Source organism: Ochotona princeps, chromosome 17 (genome assembly GCF_030435755.1).
Source record: "Ochotona princeps isolate mOchPri1 chromosome 17, mOchPri1.hap1, whole genome shotgun sequence".
NCBI lineage: Eukaryota > Metazoa > Chordata > Mammalia > Lagomorpha > Ochotonidae > Ochotona > Ochotona princeps.
The window spans coordinates 34,090,952-34,117,830 of record NC_080848.1 but is presented as its reverse complement, the minus strand read 5'-3'; the positions used below and the strand labels follow the sequence as shown (position 1 = coordinate 34,117,830).

At 41.2% G+C, this 26,879-nt stretch overlaps 1 protein-coding gene across 4 annotated transcripts in view; it reads left to right on the top strand.

Moving 5' to 3' along the window:
• The first annotated feature begins 351 nt into the window (after nt 1-351).
• The window catches only part of SUZ12 (SUZ12 polycomb repressive complex 2 subunit), a 56,761-nt gene continuing 30,233 nt past the window's right edge, over nt 352-26,879 (top strand). The window contains exons 1-8 of one of the 4 annotated variants that reach the window (XM_058675268.1): nt 353-898; nt 3,074-3,120; nt 3,204-3,268; nt 8,175-8,243; nt 17,615-17,664; nt 20,519-20,604; nt 22,403-22,634; nt 23,675-23,768. In XM_058675268.1, coding sequence (XP_058531251.1) covers nt 613-898; nt 3,074-3,120; nt 3,204-3,268; nt 8,175-8,243; nt 17,615-17,664; nt 20,519-20,604; nt 22,403-22,634; nt 23,675-23,768 — 929 coding nt within the window. In that variant the 5' untranslated portion in view covers nt 353-612. Of the gene's footprint in view, nt 899-3,073; nt 3,121-3,203; nt 3,269-8,174; nt 8,244-17,614; nt 17,665-20,518; nt 20,605-22,402; nt 22,635-23,674; nt 23,769-26,879 lie in introns of all 4 variants that reach the window. The other 3 variants (XM_004593888.4, XM_058675269.1, XM_004593889.2) reach the window with 3 other exon arrangements.

The following is a 26,879-nucleotide window of genomic DNA, read 5'->3' as shown; positions in this document are numbered from 1 at the left end:
CCCCCCTCCCCCGGCCCCCAGTTCCCGAGGGGCCCGCCTTTCTTTGGGGGTCCCGTACCCTCCTGGGGGCGGTGACTGGACGACGCTTGGAAGGCGAGAAACGGCTCCCTAAGCCGCTCGCTGGGTCCCTTTCTCCCCACAATGCACCGGGGCCAGCAGGAAGGCCGCTCCGACCCCTAATTTTCCCGCGAATTCAGTTCAAAGAGGCAGCCGGGCCCGCGGTCGGCAGCGCGCACGGGCCAACCAAGCCGCACCTCTTCGAGAAGCGCCTCCGCGTGACTGACGGGGGAATCCGCGGGCCAACGAGCTGGGCGGCCGGGCGGCGCGCGCTCCCGCCGGCCAATCAGAGCGCCGGGCGGGGGAAGTGGGCGGAGCGAGGCCAGGGTAGGGTGAGCGGCCTCCGAAGCGGAGCGGAGCTCTGAGGAGACACTTTTTTTTTTTCCTCCCTCCTTCCCTCCTCTCCTCCTCCCTTCCCTTCCCCTCTCCTCCCCTCTCTCCTCCTTCCCCCCTCGGTCCGCCGGAGCCTGCTGGGGCGAGCGGTTGAGATCGCAGGCGGTTACTCTCCGGGGCCGCCCGGCGGGTAGCTGGCGGGGGGAGGAGGCAGGAACCGCGATGGCGCCTCAGAAGCACGGCGGTGGGGGAGGGGGCGGCTCGGGGCCCAGCGCGGGGTCCGGGGGCGGCAGCTTCGGGGGTTCGGCGGCGGCGGCGGCGGCGGCCACGGCTTCGGGCGGCAAATCCGGCGGCGGGGGCTGCGGAGGCGGCGGCAGTTACTCGGCCTCCTCCTCCTCCTCGGCGGCGGCGGCGGCGGCTGCGGCGGGGGCGGCGGTGTTACCGGTGAAGAAGCCGAAAATGGAGCACGTCCAGGCTGACCACGAGCTTTTCCTCCAGGCCTTTGAGAGTGAGTGTGTGCGAGGCTTGGGGGCGGATGCCTGGTGGTGGGGACCCTCGGGTGCTTCTCCCCCCCCATCTCCCCGTCCCGCCTCTCTTAGGGGAGCCCACTTGGTTTGGGAGTGGAGGGAGCGATGGTGTGGGGGGCTGTCCCCGCTTCTGGGATCACGGCTCCTGGGACCCTCAAGTCTGGGGCCTCGGGGGAGGGAAGTGAGGGGCTTCGGGGTGGCTCCGTGGGGTCCCCGAGGGGCTCGCCCGGGAGGTGCGGCGCAGGGGCGGCTTTGGGGGCCAGGAGGTCGCCGCGAAACGCAGGGTGCAGTCGGGACCCTGGGACAGTTCTTGGTTTCTTTCTGGCGTTCTTGGAAGTGCGGGGATTTCTGTGGTGGGTTTTTTTGGGGGCTAGGGGACGAGGTTGAGCCGGCGGAGGGACGGGTGCGGAAGGGGCGAAGGGGATTGTCACCCGCCCGCCCGCTAACGTGGCCCCTTCTGATGCGTTTAAAAAGCTTGGGCGGCTACCCACCCATTTCCCGGGCACGTTAAACTGAGACAGTGGACAAACAACTTAGTTTGCTGGACGACGACCCTGGAATTCTGTCTCAATTCCAGAACGTTTTCTGCCGTCAGTTTCTGGTCCTGAGGTCTGTTTGGAAGGCAAAACTTGGATTTATATTGGGATAGGAGAGCAAGGTGCCTGAAAACAAACAATAGAACTTATGAAAAAACAGGGACTGTAAATAATGTTAACGGCGCTTCAGTGAACGGTATCTCTTGGTGGCTTTCTTTTAGCTTTTGTATGAGGCTGGAAGAATTTCGGTGATGGAGCTGAGTAGTCTTCAGAAAGTTGAATAAACTTGGCTCGACCACCAAATGTCTTTATTTACGATTTTACCGTGGCGTCTGTGCAGGGCATGATGTCAGCTGTGCTAGCAGAGGCGTAGCACGTTGTTGAATTCCTCTCCTCCGTTCTCTCTCGGCAGTGCTTCGGGAAATTCTGATTGGAATTTAATATAAGAAATTTTCGTTTTTGTTGAAACGAATATTGAACTTGCTTCAGAGAGATCCGTGTTATTTTGCTTGATAAACTTTCAAAAATCTGGAGAGGCTTTTTTGAGGAATAGGGTGGAGGACTGCAGAGCAGTGAGGGCAGTAAACATTTTGTTTCTACCCTTTCTAAAACGCCTCGCCTCTTTTTAGCCTAATTGGAAACTAAAACTCACTGAAGATAAGGTGAGATTTTTGAAAGTTCCTTCTCAGCGTTATGAGCAGACAAGCCCTCCAAGGGAGCTGTAACTGCTTGCCTTCAGATTCCGCCTCAGAGAACTCAGCTGTCATTCATTTATCTAAGAGCTAGATCTGGTCAGGAAACAACCTGGTTCTTCATTACTGATCTGAGTTTCTGGGGAGTTTAAAGGCATTAATGTGATTATTGTGTAGTATTCATAGTTCTTTAGGGTAATCCTTATTTAAAAAGAATCTTGATACTAACAGGTCTTAACCTATGTCGTTTATAATGAATTCTAACAGATTCTTATTTTAGGCATTAAAGAATATTTTTGGAATACATATTGAGATAATTATCTGAGGTAATTTTACATTGAGCAAAAATACCTAAACATTTAAAATTGGAAGCATTCATGAAGAATTTTAGCTGCAATTTAGATCTTAGACTTGTTTCATTCTTGACTGTTAACTGTATTAGGATGTCTGGAAAACAGCTTTACTCTGTTTTGGCCAGTTACTATACACATTTTTTAAGTGCCTGATTTAAAAGGGAGTTTTCATAATGTTTGGTGTCGGTGAGTAGCTCTTGTTGAATCCAGCTAGCTCTTTTTGACTTCTTTAAAAGAGGAGCTGTAGATGGTTTAAACTAGCTAAATTAAATGGTTATAACTTGCTTTTCAATGATGTACAGTAAAATAGCTACTTTGGAAAGGATTTAAGAAAAAGATTGTAAAGAGCCTCAAGTTTAAAATAAATGTGGGTGGCTTTTGTGAATGTATCCCGTAGAGTGAATGTCTTTTGCACTTATTGTGGATACTCGCTTCCTTAATGTAAATATCTTGTACAGGATCTGGATAATGTGTGCTAGGTTTATATTGGTTATAACATGAACTGGATTGACAGTTTTTTGACAAGCTAAGTAATAAGTTTAGTTAATGTTTTAATTTTTTTTCTTGTTACCTAGAACCAACACAGATCTATAGATTTCTCCGAACTCGGAATCTCATAGCGGTAAGTAGTTGGTGAAGTTTATGGATCATGTTTTTTCTTATGTACCTGTATTTAATTTTAATATTTTAACACTTTTTTTATAGCCAATATTTTTGCACAGAACTCTTACTTACATGTCTCATCGAAACTCCAGAACAAACATCAAAAGGTACGTTTTTTTGAATCATCTCACACTGTTCTAACTATGTAAGAAGTTTTGTTTAAATTGTTGCCTAATTAAGTGAAAGAGTGGTTGAATTGATTATAAAGTGGTTTTTAATATTGTCATTTTAAATCCTAATTTATTACTAGGTTTTTGCTACTCAGAATGATTTGGTATGAAATGAAGTAATCATACTGGTTTTTTACTCTGTGCCACTATTCATTTTCAAGTTTGGTGGAAGTCCAGGATTTCAATATTTACACATAGGCTCAGGAGAACTTCCTTTGATACATAAAATTTAATAATTAGTTTTTGAGTAGTTGTTATTTGTCTAACAATAAAGGATTAGCTTCTATAATGATAGATTCACAAAATCTTATGTCTTTGGTGGTAGTCTTACTGAAGAGGAAATACCTTTAATAATAATAGGATGCGTGTTCTTTTAAAAAACAAGATGTAATCTGGCCTTGAGGTACAGTCTGTTTAATTTTGCTGTGTAACATTTAGCAGTAACTTTGTAATATAGAATGCAAATTTCTTATTCTACTTACAAGATTGTAAGTATTGAACATACCAACTGAACAGGTTTATGGAGAAAATTTTATATATATATATATTTTTTAAAGATTTATTCAGTTTATTACAAAGTCAGATATACAGAGAGGAGAAGAGACAGAGAGGAAGATCTTCCGTCCAATGATTCACTCCCCAAGTGAGCCGCAACGGGCCGATGCGCTCCGATCCGAAGCCGGGAACCTGGAACCTTTTCTGGGTTTCCCACGGGAGTGCAGAGTCCCAATGCATTGGGCCGTCCTCAACTGCTTTCCCAGGCCACAAGCAGGGAGCTGGATGGGAAGTGGAGCTGCCGGGATTAGAACCGGTGCCCATATGGGATCCCGGAGCTTTCAAGGCGAGGACTTTAGCCTCTAGGCCACGCCGCCGGGCCCTATGGAGAAAATTTCTGTTAAACATTTTGGTGTTACAGTTTTGACTAATAAAACCAAGAAGCTATTTCAGTAGACTCTAAAACTAAATTTGAGAGATAAAGAAAACCTCATGTTTTAATAGCAACATGTTAGGAGACTTTTGTAGCTCAGTCTAGGTGTATTTTGAAGGATTGAATTTGATTTTGCTTTTGGCACCTTTGTGAATCTAGAGATAGATCACTGTGTTTGAGAGGTGACAGATTGCTAAGCATCTAAAAGCTGGGAACGTGGTGATAATTGGGTAACAGAATTGATATGGAACGATTATTTGAACTATGGCAGAGGTTAGCAAACTTTTTCTGTGAAGGACTAGATAGTAAATAGTTAGGCTCTGTGTCTGGAACACAACTTCAAGGATATTATGTGGGCATTTACTGTAAAAAGAGAAAAAGTTACACATTTTTTATCAATGAATTTCAAAATACAATAATGCAGAGTACAGTATTTTGTAATAATAAGCCTATCAGCAGGAAATGCAGAATTCTGTCCTTTTTGTGGGGTGCGGTGGAGAGTTTTGCATAATTGAGGTTCAGAATTAGTATTCTCTGTTGTTCAGTTAGTTGGTAATTATCTATAAAAACTGTTCTTAGCTCACAGATTTACAGAAACAGGCTCCTGGTCCTGGTCCCAGCTTCCTGCTAACAGGCACCAAGGGATGCGCTGACGGTGGCTCCAGTGGTTAGGCGGGTCCCTTGGCTCTTTTTTTTTTTTTTTTTAAGTATGGATCATCAAACTGTTAATCAGGATGCTGGAGACTTTAAACATAAAAATGATTAAATTGTTTGAAGTTTGAGGTTTGGTGGGTTAAAGTACACGTTTCAAATTTTAATTTATTTCCTGTTATTTTTGTTGACTAGATTGTCTTGCTATGGAATGTGGTATTTACCGGTGTGTTGAGAGAATTTCGAAAGCTTTTGTAGTTCACAAAAAAAATTGTCTACGGGGGATTTTTGACACAATTTATTAGCCAATAAACACTTAATTCTGCTGTTTTCACATAGAACTGCGTAGGGTTATCTTAATTCTGTGACTGTATGTCCTCGAAATACTTGGTGATTTCAGAAGGTAGCATTTAGCTGTGATTATGATCTTTGCTGAGATTGTTTTCGAATTTATTTTTTTAGCTCAGGTATAGAAAAAACGGAATATCCATTGTTGGAATTAACATGCTACTTCCTGTGAAATCATACTCTCAGTTGTATTGTTAACTCTGTTAACGATAGTTAAACTCATCTTGTACTTTACGAGTAGAAATATTAGAATTCTGTAGAATAACATTACCTCGGCAGTGGAAGTAATGGGTGAGGAGCACATATTTTGTAAATCATTTTTCCTGCGTGTCATATAAGCTGTCTCTGAACCCTCCTGAGCAAACTTTCCTGCATTTTGAAATATGTTCGTTTTGGTGAACTTCTGATAAGCATTTCCGTGGCGCTTCTTCTCTAGATGTCAGAAATACCTGATCTTAGGGGAAGAACTGCTTTGTATAGTTGCTTCTATGGCTTGTTTTTCTTAAGGAAGCGTGGTTGCCTGTATTTCTTCCCTGTTTCAACTCCTGCTCTCTTCTGTATATAACTTCATGATGTTGGAAGAAATTAGCTTTGGTCCTTTCCGTCTTAGTTTTCATGCTACAGGCAGAATCTGCTCTTAATCTTTACATCAAGATAAAACATGCCATTCTTAAAAAAAATTTCTAGTAACTTTAAAGGCCTTCTTGATGGTAACTTTCTGTATTTATACCGCACAGTTCTTTGTGAAAATCTGAAAGGGTCGTCTTCTCTCTTATTTATCTCTGGAAATTGAAAATGTGTTGGGCCTGGCACAGTAACCTAGCAACTGAAGTTCTTGCCTTGCATGTGCCAGGATCCCTTATGGGCACCGGTTAGTGTCCTGGCTACTCCACTTCCCATCCAGCAGGCCTGGGAAAGTAGTTGACGATGGCCCAAAGCCTTGGGACTCTGCACCCGTACGGGGGAGACACGGAGGAGGCTCCTGGTTCTTGGCTTTAGATTTGCTCATCTCTGGCCATTGCAGGCAGTTGGGGAGTGCACTGGATGAAAGATCTTTGTCTCTCCTCTGTAAATCTGATTTTCCAAAAAGAATGGATAAATCTTAAAAAAAAAAAAAAAAAAAAGAAAATGTGTTGTCATCTTTCAGAAAATATTTACTATGCTCTGTGGGATGCCGTGTTAATGTTGAAATTTTTGATTACTCTAATTGCAATGATGGAAGCTTTGTTTTTAAAAATTGTTTTGTTGATGGAGGTATTTCACTGTATTATGAATATTTCTCTGATAACTTTTGAGATTTGTTTTTATTTGAAAAGCATAGTTAGAGAGAAAGAGAATCTTGCATCTGCTGGTTTACTCCCCAGATGGCTGCAAGGGTCAGAGCTGGGCTGGTCCAAAACTGGGAGTCTGGAGTTTCTTCCTGGTCTCCCTCCTGGGTTCAGACTCCTAAGGACTTGGGCCATCTTCCCTCATTTTCTAGGCACATTGCAGGGAGCTGCATCAGAAGAGGAACAGCTGGTACTTAAACCGACTCCCATATGGGATGGTGACACCATAGGTAGAGACTTAACCCACCACACCACAGCACAGCACTAGCTTCTGATAAGTTTTGTTATAGAAGTTGAGTATAATGCCCATTACTGAACAGTGAGTGAGCATACTGATAATTTGTAGTGTCTGCATTCAAGCAATTTATGGTAATAAGTTGTGTGAAATATGTTAAGGTTTCAAGGTCCTCAATCTGAAGAGAGTAAGTGAATATGCAGAGAAACATTTCCAGTTAACAAATTATATGTAGATGTAGATTCTTAGGCTGTGTCTCTAGGACATTGAGATCAACTTAAAAATGAAGGTGATACTTGTTTTGCAATCTGTAAATGTCTTTAAATCTTTGGAAGATTATGCTTACCTGTTTCGTAGAAAATCTTTTTCCTTCTAAACTTGTGAAGTTAAAAACTGACATGGGACCAAGTATTTGGGCTAGCAGTTAGGCCACTTGTTGGGACACCGACATCCAATCTTGTATTGTTCAAGTTATGCCTCCTAGTCCTGGTCCCAGCTTCCTGCTGACAGACACCATGGGAAGCACTAGTGGTGGCTCCAGTGGTTGGATGAGTCTCTGCCTTTGATGTGGGAGAGCTAGGTTGAGCCCCCAGCTGCTGGAGATTTAGGGAATGAACCAGAGGATGGGCACCAACTCTTTCCGCCCCCCCCCAAAAAAAAGTGAATGCATAATTTAATTATGATTTAACAGATGTATTCCCTTGCTTCAAAACATTTTCATGATTTTTAAAACCACTCGTTACTATAACTTATTTAGCTTTTAGGCTTTGCTAGTCATCTCTGAGAATGTCTTAGGAAGTTCAGATGCATTTTTATGGAATGTCCATTTTATGTAACGATAGTAGTACACATTGTTAGGTTGCTTAACAGTAGTATGAATATTCCAAAATATACATAATTTGCATTTGTATGGCTCAGTTAAACAGATGCTTAACTATCTACCAAGAATAAGGCACTATCCAAGCACTATATGGCTTTCCTTGAAGAAGAGGCATCACTGCCCTTCAGGAGCTTATAATCTAGTAAGAGAAATAAAGTATTTACACAGATTTCACATGTAGAAGACTTAATGTCAAAATAAATATAAACCAAGTGCCATGGGTAAGGAGAAATTGCTCTGCTTTGCGCATACTTACAGTAAGGTTTCTGAAAAAGCTAGTAATAGAGATGGAAATGAAAGCTTGTCTACTGTGTTATTACATGCACTATCTCATTGTCCTGGCTAACTATCCATAGTTACCTCACAAAAATAAACTAAATCAGATGTCCATGTTGCCTTTTATACTGATGATCAAATATAATTTGTTTTTTCTCAGTTGAGAAGTGATTGTTTTGTTTATCTGTTTCTTTCAGGAAAACATTTAAAGTTGATGATATGTTATCAAAAGTAGAGAAAATGAAAGGAGAGCAAGAATCTCATAGGTAAGAAAACGAATCAGTTGTATTAAGTTATTTATAGGGATTAGGAGAAATTAGTGATTACTCTTCCAATGATCACTGAATTATTAAAAGGAGCTAGAAGAAACCTTACAAGTTAGCTGGCCCAAACTCACACATAAGTTAGTAATTACCATAACCTCTTTGTCAGAAAATACATAAGCCTTGATTGAATGCTTTCGGTGTTGGGGGACTCAGTGTTTTGTAAGCCAGTTGTGTTCATTATCATTTATCTTACCAGTTTCTTACATTATGAATCTAAAGGTGAAACTTGTACAGTTGATCTAGTATTGCTGTTCCTTTGAGGAGCGACTCCCGGTTGTGGTGTGTCCCCAGTCTGCCAGGTGGTATGCAGGTGCTTCAGAGTTAGATCTCATGTGACTGAATGTGATAGAAACACATTTTTCCCCCGTCTTTTCTTCTGCTCGTTTAAATTCCTCAGGCAAAATAGTCATACTTTATTTTATATTTGAAATGTGTTTTTCACATGGTAACTTCAAAAATGTTTTTCACATGGGAAATTGACCCACTGGTCAGTCTACTCATTGTACATTTTGCCCATGGATAGGCAGCACACATCTGTAAGTATTCTGACTGGTCTCATGTTTGCTTACTCTAGCAGTGTGCTTCCAAAATATTGAGTACTATAGAGAAAAATGGAAACCTGGGTGATGTTTATTAATTCATTGATTACTTTTAGAGTTAAATCAGCAAAAGACTACTCCATTTATCTTCTCATTATTTAGTAACTGGTGAAAGACTTAATTTTCTACAGTCATTTGTAGTGTATCTTGAATTTGGTGATTTTGTTACTTGAATTATAAAGTCACATTTTTTATTATAATCTTATTGAATACATCTCATATATTAGTGATAGATATTATGAACATCTATTACAAAATAGATATTACATGTCTAGAAAATCCTGGCTTACAGGTAAACTATGATAGTAAATTCTAGAAGTTGAAATCTTAAATCATTATCTGGTCTATTGCTACTTAAAGAGGAGTACTCGCTAAGGTAAAATGGAAAATATTGTTCGGTGTTTACACATTCTATTTATTTATTTTAAGATTATTTATTACACCTGACGTGATGGCTCAATGGCTAATTCCTCACTTTGCAAGCACCAGGATCCCATATGGGCACTGGTTTGTGTCCCAGCTACTCCACTTCCCATCCAGCTCCTTGCTTGTGTCATGGGAAAGCAGTAGAGTGTGGCCCAAAGCCTTGGTACCGTGCAGCTATGTGGGAGACCTGGAAGAATTTCCTGGTTCCTGGCTGTAGATTGGCTCTGTTCAGCTCCTGCTGTTACAGCCACTTGGGGAGCAAAACAGTAGCTGGAAAATCTTTGTCCCTCCTCTGTGAATCTGATCTGTCTTTCCAATAAAAAAGTGTTTTTTGGAGAAGTTTACCCAAAAAAGCCCCTTAGTTTTATTTGAAAGTCAGATTTTACAGAGAGAAGGAGAGATTTAAAGAAGGTCTCTCATCTACTGGTTTTCTTCACAAATGGCTGCAATGGCCAGAGCTGAACTGATCCACAGCCAGGAGCTTCTGAAAGGTCTCCCACATGGGTGTTGGGCCCAAGGGCTTGGGCCATCCGCCACTGCTTCCTCCACAAGCTGGGAGCTGGATTGGAAATGAAGTTGCCAGGACGCATATTGGCTCCAGGATTAGCCTGCTGCGTCACCACGCTGGCCCCCTCTATTTTCCACATGAATTTCTTTTCCAGATTTTTGTGTGGTCACCTACCCTGAAGAGGGACCCTCAAGATCTTGTGTTTAACTGATAGTATAGACTGTAGTTAGGGCTTGTTTTGACTCTCCTTGCTTTTCTCCTGAGTACTCTCATCTTACAATTTCAGGATTCAGTATATGTGCTGCCGAAGCGAGCACACAATTTCAGGATTCAAATGAGAAGGGAAAAGGAGCCAGGAAGAACATTTGATAATTTTGATCATCTTTCATATTAAGTTTCTATATTGCTCACTGCTAAACCCTGCTACTGCCTCATTGTGATGTTGTGTTTTATAAGTATTGCCGAAATTTTCCTACCAGTGTGTTGTGGTCAGTTCTCTGAACGGTTTTTTTCTCTGATAATTATTTTCCTTCTAAACTGATACATTCAACTAAAGAACTCAACAAACATAGGATTACAGGGGGAATCCCAGTCTATACAAATAGTACGTAAAATTATGTAATTTTTTTAAATTTTGAATTTTTAAAAGTTGCTGCTTTCAATTTTGTTTTCAGCTTTTTTCACAATAAATTCATTAAGTTGAATTCCATGCATGTAAAAAAAAAATAGAAAAAGATAAATGCTTAGGGAACTGTGTTTTGAGTGGCGGCCCCAGAGCCTATAAAAAATGATAAACTCTTTGTTACTGCTTTAATCAGAGGAAGATATAGCTGTTTGATGTTTTTTATCCCTGAGTACTATGAACAGTTGTTAGAAAATCTCTTGATGGTGATTTGTGCTGGGTGTCAGTAAATTCAATCTGAGAGAAAACATTGGTTAATGGGCTTACTATTTTGCTGAATTTCTCTTGTGTTTGTGCTTTACTTTTGTTTTTTTTTTTTTTTTTGGATGATGATTGCTGAGAAGGAGGCATGCCCATGTGAGCCAATAAGTAGGAAAGGAAGGGTTGAGGAATAGGAGAAAGTGGATGAGACCAGTTTCCCGTTTTCTTTTTCTTCTCCCTGTGTCTGGGAGAAAGGGTTAGATAAGGGGAGAGGGTCACACGCAGCAGCCTAACCACATCAGCACTTGGGGGTGTTGGATGTCCACCCAGTGTTACCTTAGGGCCTCCAGTGTGGAGCATGTTCTGAGGGTACTGCTGAAGTGGGTTTCCATAGTTCTGAGATGCTGGTGATTTTTAATTGCTCCCAGGACAAGGAAAGCATTCCAAGGTCCATTGGCTGACATAATCCACCTTAGAGTCTCCATTCGCCCAGATATTTGTTGTCCAAACTTGGCCAGGAGAGTTGTCCAATATGTTCTTTCCTGCATGCTCTGCCACATATTGTATGTCCTCTGCAGGCCTCGACGAACTGTCAAAATGTTTTCGATCTTTAAAGTCCAACTACGTCCATTTAAGATGTTGAAGACTCCCCTGATAAAATTTTTACATCCAGAGTCTGTAAAGTACAAAGGGAAACTACTGAATTTTACACGCAGGACCCATAATATAATATTTATTATATGTATTTCTCAAATGTAATCCTCTTTTTCTGCTGAAGTTATTACATATGGGTATAAGAAGTGTCCCAACCACCAATACAGATTGCAGCAAACTAAAAATTACTGTCAAATTCTTTGTTGTTCTAGCTTGTAAAATTTAAGTCTTAAATCATATAATATATGAATGTGTGTCTTCTGTCTGTATCCAAGGTAACATCTCTGACATTGGAATCTCATTCATGAAGTTTGAATCTCCAATATAACTAATTGCTATGATTTTGGAGATTTCCATTGGAGTTGATAATGTTTCAGCACTTGCCATATATGTATATATTTTAAGATTTATTTATTTTTATTGGGAAGGCAAATTTGCAAAGAGAATGAGAGACAGAAAGATCTTACATACATCCACTGGTTCACTCCCCAGATGGCTGCATGGTAGAGCTGAGCCCATCAGAAGCCAGGCGCTTCTTCCTATTCTCCCGTGTGTGTGGAGGGGGGGATGCAAGTATTTGGCAATCTTATACTGCTTTCCCATGTGCGTTTTCTTTTTTTTTTTTTTTTTAAAGATTTTATTTATTTTATTACAAAGCCGGATATACAGAGAGGAGGAGAGACAGAGAGGAAGATCTTCTGTCTGATGATTCACTCCCCAAGTGACCGCAACGGCCATTGCGCGCCAGTCCGAAGCCAGAGACCAGGAACCTCTTCCAGGTCTCCCACGCGGGTGCAGGGTCCCAGTGCATTGGGCCGTCCTCAACTGCTTTCCCAGGCCACAAGCAGGGAGCTGGATGGGAAGTGGAGCCGCCGGGGTTAGAACCGGCACCCATATGGGATCCCGGGGCGTTCAAGGCGAGGACTTTAGCCGCTAGGCTATGCCGCCGGGCCCCCCATGTGCATTTTCAGGGAGTTGGCTCACAAGTGGAGCAGCCAGCACTTGAACTGATGTTTATATGGGATGTTGACCCTGTGGGTAACAGCTTCAATTACTATGCTGCTACCCTGTTTGTTTTTTAAGATTATTTTTATTTGAATGGCAAAGAACTTTTTTAAAGATTTATTTATTTTTATTGCAAAGTCATATATATATGTAGAGGAGGAGAAACAGAAATATCTTCTGTCTGATGATTCACTCCCCAAGTGACCGCAGTGGCCAGTGCTGTGCCAGTCAGAAGCCAGGAGCTCTTCCAGGTTTCCCACACAGGTGCAGGGTCCCAAAGCTTTGGGCCGTCTTTGACTGCTTTGCCAGGCCACAAGCAGGGAGCTGGATGGGAAGTGGAGCTGCTGCGATTAGAACCAGTGCCCATATGGGATCCTGATGTGCGTTCAAGGCGAGGACTTTAGCTGCTAGGCCACGGTGATGGGCCCCAAAGATTTTTTAAAATCAGAATCTGGCTCCTACATTTCTTCTCTGTTTTTTCATTGATTTGAATGGCCTAGTGACAGAGGAAAGAAGGGGATCTTTGATTCGCTGGTTTGCTCTTCAGATGCTTTTAGCATCTGGGGCTGGACCAGACTGAGTCAGTAAGCTGGAAATCTACCGTATGGTGGAGCCTCCCGTGGGGGCTGCAGCTGCCTAGTCTATGAGCTGTCATCTTGTGCTCTCCTAGGTGTTTTATCAGGGAGAAGAATCAGAAGCAGTATAGTCAGGTAGAAGTGACATGATTTGGGATGTTCGCCTTTGAAGCAGCAGATGAAACTGCTATACCACAATGCTGTCCCTGTAAATTTCATTTGCCTACTCATAAATGTACCTGTCAGTTGTCGCTGAGAGTGTCGAGCTGTTAACATCTATGAAATAGCAAAGCTTTGAAATGTTCCTTGTATAATCTTGGATTTTTATTAATTTCTTTATTTTTTGTACAGTACTTTTGGAAGGTGACATATATGTGGAATAGACACATACTGTCTCATTCAACTTTGTGTTCTAACCACAAGAGTGTTTGTGTGTCCAAAAGAGCACCAGTTAGCTTCCAGCTCCTCCGCTTCCAGTCTAGTTCCCTGCTAATGTTCCTGGGAAAGCAATGAAATGTGGTAGAAGTGCTTAAATCCCTGCTTCCGCATGAGAGGCTGGATGGAGTTCTAGGCTTCTGGTTGCAGCCTGTCCCAACCCTGGCCCATTGCAGTCATTGGAGAGAGTGGACCAGTGGGTGATGAATCTGTTTCTCTCTGTTTCTTCCTCTTTGTAACTCTGCCTTTAGCAAAGAAAAAAAAATATTTGAAAAGCAAAATTTCAGACAGGATAGACATGTCTTCCATCTAGTGATTTACTGCCCAAGTGGCTGCAGTGGCCATAGCTGAGTAGATCTGAAGCCAAGAGTTTCCTCCAGGTCTCCAGGTCCATAGACTTGTGGCCATTTTCTGCTGCTTTCCCAGGTCATTAGCAGGGAGCTTGATCAGAAATGGAGCAGCTGGGACACGAATCAGAGTCCATATGGGATGCTGGCACCACAGGCAGAGGCCCAGGGCACTGTTCTCTGGTACCAGTGCCCATCTGCCTTCCAAATAAAAAAATATTTTTCCCGTATGAGAGAAAGTAATGACAATGACAAAATGTTGTAGGTAGATGCTTATGAACAAAAGAAGTGATTGTGTGAGATGATTGAAGTAAGAATCTTGGTTAAAGAGAGAGTAGTTTGCTGGATCCTTATTTTATGCAGGCCTCAATCTTGGGAGAGACAGTGTCCTTGTTTTGTACATACTGAAGTCACAGTTAACTCGAACCACAATTCAAACTTGAATTTTCTGTTTGTTTGCATTATACCTTCTTCCATTCTCTTGCAAGCCTGTAACTCCATCCATCCGGGTCTCTCGCTGGTTACAGGGCTCGAGCACTCTGGCTATCTTGTGCCTTTCAGGCACACTGGCAGAGCAGCAGAAAACGAGCTGCTGCTCTGATCTGGGCTGCTGGCATTGTGCTTGGTGTCTTTGCCTACTGTACCAGGACAGTGGCGCCTCTGTTTTTCTATATAAGGCTTTGATGGTGATAATAAGAAATGGAAGTCATATTATAGATAGCAATTAGGACATTTACTGTTTGGGAGCTCATTCAAAAATTTCCTGTCCTTAGAGTTTAATTAAATGAGCTAAGAATTTGATAGATCGGTTGTGACTAATGGGTAATGTTCTAGTATGTGGAAATCACAGTGTATTCCTTTTTTTTTTCCAATAGATTAATTTATTTTTATTGGAAAGGCAGATACACAGAGAGAAGAAACAGGAAGATCTTCCATCCTATGGTTCACTCCTCAAGTGGTTGTAACAGCCAGAGCTAAGCCAATCTGAAGCCAGGAGCCTGGAGCTTCCTCTGGGTCCCCCAAGGGGATGCAGGGTCCCAAGGCTTTGTTCTGTCCTTGACTGCTTTCCCAGGCCACAAGCAGGGAGCTGGATGGAATCGGGGTTGCCGGGATTAGAACTGGTGCCCATATGGGATCCTGGCGTGTTCAGGGCGAGGACTTTTAACCACTACGCTATCGCGGCGGGCCCAGTATTCCTCTTTTAGTTATGTTTTATCTCTTATTAAGATTTATTTGAAAGACAGTTACAGGATAGGATCTGGGGAGACAGAGCTTAGATCTGCTTTTTCACTCTTGAAATAGCTGCAATGTCCAGGGCTGGACCATACTGAAGCCTGGAGCCTGGAACTCTACCCACATGTCCTACGTAGGTGTAAAAGCCCCAGGACATGGGCCATCTTCCACTTTCCCGGGTGCATTAATAGGGAACTTGGATCAAAAATGGAGCAGTTGGAAATTCGTCGCATGCTTATATGGGATGCGAGCTTTGCAGATAGTGGTTTAACTTGCTGTGCCATAATGCTAGCCTCTAAGTTATGTTGTAGAGTTTAGCTAATTCTGCTTTATAAGGGGAAATTCATGGAATTGTTTTTATAGGAAAATATTAGTTTTTCTGTCTTAAAGGTTTGTTTGAATGGGAAAGAGATCTGTTTTCCATCAACTGGCTCATTCTCCAAGCTTCCAGAAGCCAGGAGCCAGTAATTCCCATTCATATCTCCAGGAACCTAGATTCTTGGGTCATCATCTGCTTCCCAGGAACATTAGCAGAAAGCTGGAATGGGAACACATTGTAGCAGGGTTCCAAACCAAGTGCTTGGGTGAAAGGTGTAGGCATCACAAGTAGTGGCCTGATTACCTATGCCACCGTGCCCATCCCTCGCCTTGAGCTCCACTTTGCCTTTCCATGGGATGCTTCCCTAAGAAAACAGAGGCATCCAATATGTCTTTGAAGTATCTCATTCATCTGCTGTTTCTCTGTTAGAAGTCATGAAATCCTGGGGAAATACATAACTTCAGCCTTTTTATGATATGTGTTCATTTCAAGTTTTTACTTACCTATTCTTTTTGTTGTTACTCCTCTGAAGATAAAAATGGCTAAATTATCATTATCATATAAGAAGAGGAACAGGTGGTTGTTGGACTTAGTGGTTGAAATGCCTACATTCCCCATCATTATATATGAGCTTGATCCGGCTCCTCAGCCAAACTGGCTGCTTTTACAGACCCTGGGGGCAGCAGTGATGGCTCTAGGAAGTCAGATCCAGTCACCCTTCGGGGACCTGGCCTGGCTTCACACCTGCTTTAGTCTCTCTTCTCCTGCTGTTGCACACATTTGGGGGAGTAAACCCTGTATAGGAGCTTTGTGTCCATCTGTCTGTCTCCATTTCAATGCCTGTCAAATATATAGGTCGTTCAGTAGTTGTTGAAAGACAACTGACATTGCCCTCTAGCTGCTCTTTATTTTCAGTAGTAAATTTTTTTTTAAAGATTTATTTAACTTTATTAGAAAGTCAGATATACAGAGAAGAGGAGAGACGGAGAGGAAGATCTTTTGTCCATTGATTCATTCCCCATAGCTGTGCTGATCCGAAGCCAGGAGCCCAGAGCTTCTTCTGGGTCTCCCACGTGGGTGCAAGGTCCCAAGGCTTTGGGCCATCCTCTGCTTTCCCAGGCCACAAGCAGGGAGCTGGATAGGAAGCGGGGCTCATGAGATTAGAACCGGTGCCTATAGGGGATCCCAGCAAGTGCAAGGTGAGGACTTTAGCCAGTAGGCCACACTGCTAGGCCCATTTTCCCTAGTAAATTTCTTGAGTAAGGGGTCAGTCCAGTTTCTCTTTCTCTGCCATCTGTAGCCCTCTGTAATGTAGTTGACATCCTACCAAAGAAACTGGTTTGAAAGAGTGAGAGGCTCCTGAATAGCAAATACTATTGTTATCTTTTGCAACTAAAGGTTCTGAAAGGTTGTTGCTGCTTGTTTATTATATCCAATTCTGATATTTTTTCCATAACTGTTGCTATCATTCAGAACAAAGGAATAACTAGATCGTACTTTTCATAGTTTCTAAGGCTCGAAGTGGAAACAGTATGTTTAAGTACTAGATTACAGGTTTATGGCAGACTGGTAATTGTATATTTTACTCCTAGATGAAGTATATAGTAAAGTTCTATATCATGTAGGAAAATTGAATTTCTGTAGTTTTAAAATATTCAAACATTTGTATATAGAATCAGATACTTGTATGAAAATTTCATTTTTTTAAAAGATTTTATTTTTTTTATTGGAAAGTCAGATGTACTGGTTCACTCCCCAAGGGACCGCAGCTGCTGTCGCTAGGCCAGTCTGAAACCAGGAGACCAGAGCCTCTTCCTGGTCTCCCATGTGGGTGCAGGGTCCCAAGGCTTTGGGCCATCCTTGACTGCTTTCCCAGGCTACAAGCAGGGAGCTGGATGGGAAGCGGGGCTACCGGTATTAGAATTGGCAACCATGTCGGATCCTGGTGCTTGCAAGGCGAGGACTTTAGTGCTAGGCTATTTTGCCAGTTCCCAAAATTTTATTTTGCATGTGGGAAGAGGAAACCTACTTTATAGTTGGCATACTAAAGCATGTGCCTGTGATTTGGTATGGTCTGTATTTTTCTTCAGTACTCTTGTGGGGTTTTTTTTGAGTTGTGGGAGTTTCATTATAGTTTTAAGTGTATAATCATTTGGGATGTAATACTGCCAGGGAAATCATGGAGTTATAGATTTTTATAGACTTGTGTAACAGTTAAGAGTAAGCCAAATTTTTGTAATTTAATTGAGCTTTGATGTGAGAGTTAAAGTTTAGATTATTTATTGCAGAGTACTAAACTAATGTACTTTCTTGTTTGTTTTATATAGCTTATCAGCTCATTTGCAGCTAACATTTACTGGTTTCTTCCACAAAAATGGTATGTACTCAAAAGCATGTATTTCTACATCATCAACAGGAAAGTGCCATTCTGAATGTTAAAAAAAAAATTCTGAATAAGTTATAGGATTTTACTTAATGAAAATGTTGGGTTTTTTTAATAAAATTTTGGAAGTATAATATTTTTGAAATTAACATATAAAGACTAATGATGAAAATTTTGATTAATTGGCTTGTAACTGGTATAGGTGAGGAATCTGCTGAGCACAACCGTATCTTAGAAACAGTACATCAACTGACGTAGCTGTTGTCAGCAAGATAGATCAGCTTGTATTAAAGAAAATTACATAATGGTTTACCTTATTTCAGTAGAAATTGAAAGCCTACTGGGAAAAGTTGGTCGTTTTCAAAATAGATAAAATTCCTGTCCACTTGTCCATATATTTGGTATATATCAATTATAAAATGCAATGAAGCCAAAATTTTTTTTAGATGCATGCCAGGTTGTCTTTAGGGGGTTGTTAAGTAACAGTAAGAACTTAAACAATAAAATGGTTATATTAATTTGATAACTCATCAAGTTATCAAGAGTATCGGCTGGGGAGGGAAAAAAAGAAGAGATCCTACTGTAGTACCCGGCATTGGCCAGAAAAACCACCTCCCGGCCAGGCTGAAGCCATGAGTCTGGAACTCCATCTTAGTCTCCTACATGGGTGATGGGGCCATCTCTCACTGCTTTTCTAGTGCTTTATGCAAGAAGCTGAATCAGAAATTAAACTGTTCAATCACAAGGTCAGCCCCTTGGTGAAGTGTGTTTTTTGTTTGTTTTTTAATCTATTTTTTTCAACATCTATTTATTCATTGGAAAGGCAGTTATAGGGAGAGACAGATCTTTCATCTGCTGGTTGACTCTCAAAATGACTACAATGGTCGGAGCTGGATAGGTCCAGATCCAGGGGCAAAAAGTACTTGGGCCATCTTCTGCTTTTCCAGGCACATTAACAAGAGAGCTGGTTTGGAAGTGGAACAGCTGGGACAGAAACCGGTGCCCATACGGAATCTGACGCATGAAAGGCGAGGATTTAGCCACCAGGCCCAAAATTAAATTTTTGTAGTAGCAACTATTTCATTTGGGATGTCCCTTTTAATTTTTCTAATAGATTCTTGCAGAAGCAAGATAAAGATCATTACTTCGTGGTTTTTTCTAGAACTTGCTGTCATTTGTAATTTGTGCCTGGAATTTTTCTTTTTTTCTTTTTTTTTTTAAGATTTATTTATTTTTCATTACAAAGTCAGATATACAGAGAGGAGGAGAGACAGAGAGGAAGATCTTCCGTCCGATGATTCACTCCCCAAGTGAGCCGCAACGGGCCGGTGCGCGCCAATCCGAAGCCAGGAGCCAGAAACTTCTTCTGGGTCTCCCACGCCGGTGCAGGGTCCCAAGGCTTTGGGCCTGCCTCGACTGCTTTCCCAGGCCACAAGCAGGGAGCTGGACGGGAAGTGGAGCGTGGAGTCACTGGGATTCGAACCGGCACCCATATGGGATCCCGGGGCGTTCAAGGCGAGGACTTTAGCCGCTAGGCCAGGCTGCCGGGCCCTGGAATTTTTCTTTTTAGATTGATTGATTTAGAAAAGGCTACAGTGAAAATAAGAGATAGTTGTTTCATTTGCTGTTTCACTGCTGAGGTGTTTACAAGGCCACGCTGTGCCAGGCCCAACGCTAGGTGCTTCGTTCCAGTCTCCTGCCTGGGTAGCAGGAGTCCAGGCTTCAGGGCTGTCTTACAGTGCTTTTCTCTGTTAGCAGAGAGTGCAGATCAAAAGTGGAGTAGACAAGACATGAACCCAGCACCTATGTGCATGTCTGCTTTGGAGGCAGTAACTTTCCCCACTATACCACCACAGCATCAGTCCCGAGCCAAGAAACTTAAGCTGTATTTGTTAAAATCACTTTTATTAGATTTATTTTTTATTTATTTGAGAGTAGAGTGACAGAGGCAGCCCGGGAGACAGAGAATTTTGGATCTGTGGGTTCACTGCCTTTAGAACTAAACCAACAACCAGAGCTGGGCCGGTCTGAAGCCAGAAACCCTGATCTTTGTCCGAGTCTTCCCTCGTGGGTACAGGGGCCCAAGCACTGTGGCCATTCTCTCCTGCTTTCCTCAGCATATTAACAGGGAGCTGGATTGGAAATTGAGCAGCTGGGATACCAATCAGCACTCATACGTGCTCCTGGTGTCACAAGCAGGAAGGCTTGGCACGCTGCACTCCAAGGCTGGACCCTTAAAAACCAGATTTTTTTTTTAAAGATTTATTTATTTTTATTGGAAAGGTGGATATACAGAGAGGAAGAGAGACAGCGAGGAAGATCTTCTGTCAAATGGTTCACTCCCGAAGCTGCCTCAACGGCTGGAGCTGAGCCAGTCCAAAGCCAGGAGCTTCTTCCGGTTCTCCCACGCAGATGCAGGGTCCCAAAGCTTTGGGCCGTCCTCGACTGCTTTCTCAGGCACAGGCAGGGAGCTGGAAGGGAAGTGGGGCTGCTGGGATTGCAGCAGGCGCTAAAATCAGATATGATAGCAGTTTGTTTTTTAGTATACCTACTAAACTCTCAAACAAGTCATTATTAAATGTTTTTGAGTATAAACTCATTGAGCCTTTTTACTTAAAAAATAAATCATGGTACATAAGAAGATAATTACATTTGTCTTGGTCCCAAAATAATTCCATTTTACCTTTTTAAGTACTGTCTTATAAGGCTTTTGAATAGATTGCTGCAGGTTTATACTAACTTTGGGAAAAACATATAAACTTCTGATTAGTCTTAAAATGATACATGATTATCATTTGAAATGACCACATTTCTGTGTAAAATGATGAGGTATTCATTTTCTATTTAGATAAACCATCACAGAACTCAGAAAATGAACAAAATTCTGTTACTCTGGAAGTTCTTCTTGTGAAAGTTTGCCACAAAAAAAGAAAGGTAATGTATAAAATATTGGTGGGTTAAATGGATTAGTTTTCTTAATTGGACATGTATGTTCAGGTGGGGCAGCCAGGGTTCAAGCTACTGCCTGTATGGGTTGATGGTGCTGCAGGCGAAGGCTTAGTCTAGTTTGCCACAGTGCTGGCCCTTAAAACTAGCTTTTAAATTTCAAAGTCTCAAATAATATGGGTGAGTTGGGAAACTAACCTGTTCTGCCAGACTTCGTTACATTTTTCTAGCCTCATTAGATGATGATATTTGCTTTGCTAGTGTCTTAACTGAGTAACTTAATTTTAAGGTGATAAATATTTTAGATAAGTGTTCTAGGGTTTTGTTATGCTTTCAGACAGTAAATTCCTCTTGTCAGCATTATTAATCAGTAGCTGATAAGTATTGCATAAGTAATACATTACCTCACATTTTTTAATGATTACATTTCTTCACCATAGAAACAGGTTTCGTGATGGCTAGAGATTTCTTGTTGCTGATGTTTTCCCAAGATTGTAAGAAAGTAATGAGAGCCTTGAAAACTGCTCGATAACTGACAGGGGCTGGACTACAGCAGTGGAAGGCAGCAGTGTAACTTTACATTACAAAGTGTATGTGATGTTGGCAAATGCCATTCCTCCCTCCCAGCTGACTGCCATATTCTTTTTGAAATGATATGAAAGGAAACTTCTTCCGGATAAATTACTTAGAAAAGATACAAACATAAGTACAAATTAACTATTTTCTATGTGTTTTAAAAAAAGGCAAAAGTGTGGTTTTTTTTTTGTTGTTTTTGTTTTTTTGTGTGTTTTTTGGATTTTAGTGGTAGATGAGATGAATTTTTCAGTTTATACATTTGCAGTGTAGAAATTGATTTGAAATCATTATTACAGATTTTACAGAAGTACTAGTATTCTAAGAATGCTTGTTAGGTGTCCTACATGTTTCAATTTTTCCACTGTGCTTTTTCTGAATTTTTTTTTAAAGATTTATTTATTTTTATTGGAAAGTCAGATATATAGAGAGGAGGAGAGAAAGAGAGGAAGATCTTCCATCTGACAATTGATGCCCCAAGTGTCTGCAACAGCCAGAGCTAAGCCAGTCCGAAGCCAGGAGCCTGGAACTTCTTCCAGGTCTCCCACATGGGTGCAGGGTCCCAAAGGTTTGGACCATCCTTGACTGCTTTCCCAGGCCACAAGCAGGGAGCTGGATGGGAAGTGGAGCTGCTGGGAGTTGAACTGGCATCCATTTGGGATCCCAGCGGGTTCAAGGCGAGCACTTTAGCCCCTAGACCATGGTGCTAGGCCCCCGCTGTACTTTTTCAATGTAGCTTGTTACACAATGACAGGATATTACCAACAGTGATGAATATCTCTTCTGTAAAATGACACTTAACTAAATGAATATATCCTTGCCTAATGTCTACCATGGAGTTGTTACAGCTACCCTTTCTTCATTTCTAATGGTTTCCATCACTTACTGTTAAAACAGCATTGTAATATAATGGAAATCATGAGGGCAGATGAGTAAATCATGGTTTTAGTTACATGCTTCTATTTTAAAATTTGCATCAGCTAAATACGAGAGATACTATGGCATTGTTTTCATTTTGTTGGAGAAATCCTCAATTTATATAATTAGATTATAATTCAGTATTTTCTTTTTGTCAATTTTCAGAATAAGTAAAAGTATAACATGTTATTTAATAATCATGACCTATACCTGTTTCCTGTTGGTATGATTATAAACTATATTGTGATTCTTTTACTTTTTTCTAAGTGAATGTATATAATATTTACCTTTGCAGGATGTGAGTTGTCCTATAAGGCAAGTTCCTACAGGTAAAAAGCAGGTGCCTTTGAATCCTGACCTCAATCAAACAAAACCTGGAAATTTCCCGTCCCTTGCAGTTTCCAGTAATGAATTTGAACCTAGTAACAGCCATATGGTGAAGTCTTACTCATTGCTGTTTAGAGTGACTCGTCCAGGAAGAAGAGAGTTTAATGGAATGATAAATGGAGAGACCAATGAAAATATTGGTAAGTAAAAAAATTTTTTTGACTGTTTTCATTTATTTTTGAAATACATAGCGTTACAGACAAACAAAGCTTCAGTGTTTGTCACTGTGGAGCCAGGGACTGCATCCAGGCCTGTCACATGATCTCTGGATGCAAGTGTTTGAACCAACACCTCCTATTTGCTGGGGGCACGTTAGCAGGAAGCTTCCTGGGATTCTAGGTAGTGTACTTGAAGTCACACTCCGAAGTAGGATATGAACATCCCCTCTAGGCCAAACCACCGCTATAGAACTGGTAAATTTCTTTTCCAGTTACTTCACTAGATTTTATCATTAGTAAGGCAGTCAGTGAAAATGATTCTTGATATTTTTCATGATACTTATAGTTGTGTATAAAGTATTTGAGTTATTTTAAAATCTTAACCTTTCCAAAGCTAGAATGGCTGCTGTTATCAATCTGGAAACTATGAAGTGAAATTTTTCAAATAAAAAATGCTATAGTGAATGCCTATCTTCTCACCACTTCAATTACACATGAATTTTATTATGCTTGGCATAAGCATTCCCTCTACCCATCCCTCTGGTCTCACAACAGTTTTGGATTCCTCTTGAGGTCATGATTTGACCAGCATGTATGTGCTGGGGTGTAAAGATGATTAAAACATTTAGTGGTGTAGGGAGGAAGAGGTGAAATTGCGGCAAGATGATAAGGATTATTCTAAAAGTGTATGTGAAGTTCAGTGGAAGAACACTGAATCTTTTGAGTTCTTTAAAGTTCTTGAGAAGAAGGCATGAGTGAGAGTGAGGAGAAATTTGCCATTAAAGATGACTCCCAACAGACATTAGTATTTACAGAGATTGTAGGTTGATGTCAATGACTAACAGAAGTAAGGACGTACACATATGGTAATAATGCAAACTTGTAAAAAGTTGTCTTGTAAATGTTATGTTGTACCTTTGGTGTAATGTGTACCTCATTTGGGATAAACATAAACAAGCTGTTTTATGTTATGCGACCATGTGTCAAATGATGTGGGTTTTATGTGATATGTTGAAACTCAGATGTTAATGAAGAACCTCCAGCCAGAAGAAAACGAAATCGTGAAGATGGGGAAAAGACGTTTGTTGCGCAAATGACAGTATTTGATAAAAACAGGTAATCTGAGACTACAATAATATTGTGTTAATTCCATTCTGAAGTAGAATATAGTATGGTGATACTGTTTCCTTGCCTTGAATCTTTTATACAAATGACAAAACAAATTTGCAAATACAAAATTGTTCTATTGCTGAAAAACAACACAGATAAGAAATTATTTAGTTACTCAGTTGGAATAAAAATGAATAATAAAATCTTAGAAAGTGGCTCTGACCAAAGTAAAAATGTAAATGATAAAATTGTTTTAAATTGATTTTTAGTGTCTCATTCCATTAATATGAAAAAATAAGACTACAGTAACAAGCTCACCAAAAGGAGGGGTATATATAGTTTTTAAACTACTAAGAGGATCACACGTCTGAATATAAAATATACTAAGATGTTACCTTTTCACTAATCAGGCTGACAAGTGTGAAAAAATACTGCTGAGGAAGTGGTCAGCTCTCGGGAAGGCCTCAGGTGTCATGGATAGAGTATATTGACTATATTTTTAAGATGTATTCAATTTTTTTGAAATTTAGAGGGAAAGTCTCCAGCCACTGTCTGGGTTTCTAGATATCGCTGCAGTGGCCCATGCTAGAGCCAACTGAAGCCAAGAGCTTCATCTCGGTCGCCCGTGTGTGGCAGGAGCCCAGGCACTTGGCATTTTACACTGGTTGCCTTTCCCAGGTACACTAGCAGGGAGCTGGATCAGAAGTGTATCAGTCAGGCCTGGGGCTGGTGCTGTGTTTTGCTACATTACTTGCTGCGCTGTAATACTAGCCGCAGGAGTATGTTGTTGATGGTAGCTGTCAAATAGACAACTCTAAAATAAATTATGTTACCACATAAATGTACATAACCTCTTGTTCAAACAAATAAGTTTTTTAAAGATAGTTTGGCAACTATGCTGAAGTGCTTTTCCTTTTTGAGGATTGTTCTCTAAATGACTTCAGTGGCTAAGGTGGGGCTTAGGTGGAGGCAGTGGGTGTGGGTGCTATCATCCAGCCTTGGGCTGTGTTCCCTCCTGCTTCCCGTGCTGTGCCCTAGCAGGAGGCCTGAATTGAAAGCAGAGCCAGGGTTTGAACCTTGGCATTCAGTGTGCAGTGTATGCATCCTAGCATTTTTTTTTTTTTAATCTTAAATTAGACCTGGCTGTTCCGGTAATTAAATTCAAGTAGTACAACATACAGAAAAGGCAAAAAATTCTTAAGTCTCAAAATTATTTGATGCTAAGGTTCATGTCTCACTAATAGATGGTTCATGTCTCTAATAGATTCACTTCCTAGATTTGGCTGATCATTGTGATTTGTGTGTGTGTGGTTTTAAAAATGTACATATATTTGAAAGACAGATTTACGGAGGGGAGCTAGAGAAAATATCTTCCATTTACTGGTTCACTCCCCAAATGGCCACAGCAACTGGAGCAGGGCTGGTGCAAAGTCCGCAACTTATTCTGGGTCCCCCATGTTGATGCACACCTAAGTTAGTTGTCAGGAAGATTAAAGAAGCCATGTCAGATCTTGAGAATAGTGCCTGGCACATAGTATGCACTCAGCTGATGTTAGCTGTTAATATGTAGTAGACTTTGTTTAAGGCTGAAGAGAGAAGCCAAACTCTTGATATGTAGTTTATTAGAGGCATGGTAGGAAAATTGGGTTTAGAATAGCAGTAGTTTAAAGGTAGGGAAAAACATAAACTACATATACACACACGTAAGCTGTTCATATATGTTATAACAATACTGTAGTATGTCATAATTTAAATCATTTATTGATCACCTGCCAGAGTCCAGCTCCAGCCGAGTTCTGAACTCGAGAAGGATGCATGGAGTAGGCATAAAGAGGAAAGAAATGGACCACTGTGATTTCATGATCATAATGGACAGTGCAATAAAGCTATCCCCTTTATTTATGCAGAAGCAGTCACAATTTCTGGCACAGACTTTTTATGTCATGGTCAAGTGGGTGTTTCCAAGGATAATTCTGCAATTTGTTTTGCCTTAAAGCTCTCAATAGAAATTCATAATAGATGGTGCATATCAGTCAGTGATAGATTCCTACTACAATCCTCATTCTACAACTTAATCTTGAATCAGTTAAGGGATGAAATGCATCACCGAAGGAGGGCTTAGCAGAGACAGAGCATGAATTGTAAAAGGTTATCATCACCTTCAACTTCCAAGCTCACATTGATAGTAAAAACCAACTCTGAAGCTGCAAATAATGCCTGAATAGATCACAGAATTCTCAGCAGGGTGGTCGGGTGTCCATGCAAAGGGAGGTGGAACTGCTTTCAGGCGGTTGCGGAGACATCCTCTGGGCCCTTGCCTGCAATGAAACAGTTCCCTTCACATCATCTTCCACACCCATTGCACAGACCCAAGCAATCACCTGTATGTACCAAGGGCACCCAAGATCCTGTTCTTAGCAGATAAATCTTTATAATGATCAGTTAGTTTAGTGGTCAAATGTGACCAAAAATCTAATTCAAATATTTATATTGATTAAAAATAGCAGGTATACATCTTAGTGATTCCCTAAGGCAGGCATTACACTTGTCGCTATCCTGTCTTTCAAAGTGTAAAGCCTGCTTACCTGCTTTATAAAATTTAAAACTTGGGAGGTCTTTCAAACCTTAAGTGTGTGATACTTGACTGTTTAAAAGTTATGTCAAGCCTGGCACAGTGCCTAGCAGCTAAAGTCCTCACTTTCAACACACCAGGATCCCATATGGGCACTGGTTCTAATCCCAGCAGCTCTGCTTCACATCCAGCTCCCTGCCTGTGTCCTGGAAAAGCAGTCAAGGACAGCACAAAGCCTTGGGACCCTGCACCTGTGTGGGGGACCCGGAGGAAGCTCCTGGCTCCTGGCTCTGGATTGGTGCAGCACTGGCCATAGCGGTCACTTGGGGAGTGAATCAACAGATGGAAGATCTTCCTCTTTCTCTTCTCTGTATTTCTGACCCTGCAATAAAAATAAATCAATCTTAGAAATTATGTCTGAATAGCTGCTGTAATAAAATAATTGTATATTTAGATAGTTACAAGTGTATCTTATTAGAATTGGTTTTGTCAGGACTGGATTATAGATATATTTTAAATCTCATTGAGTATACGTTTAATAAATG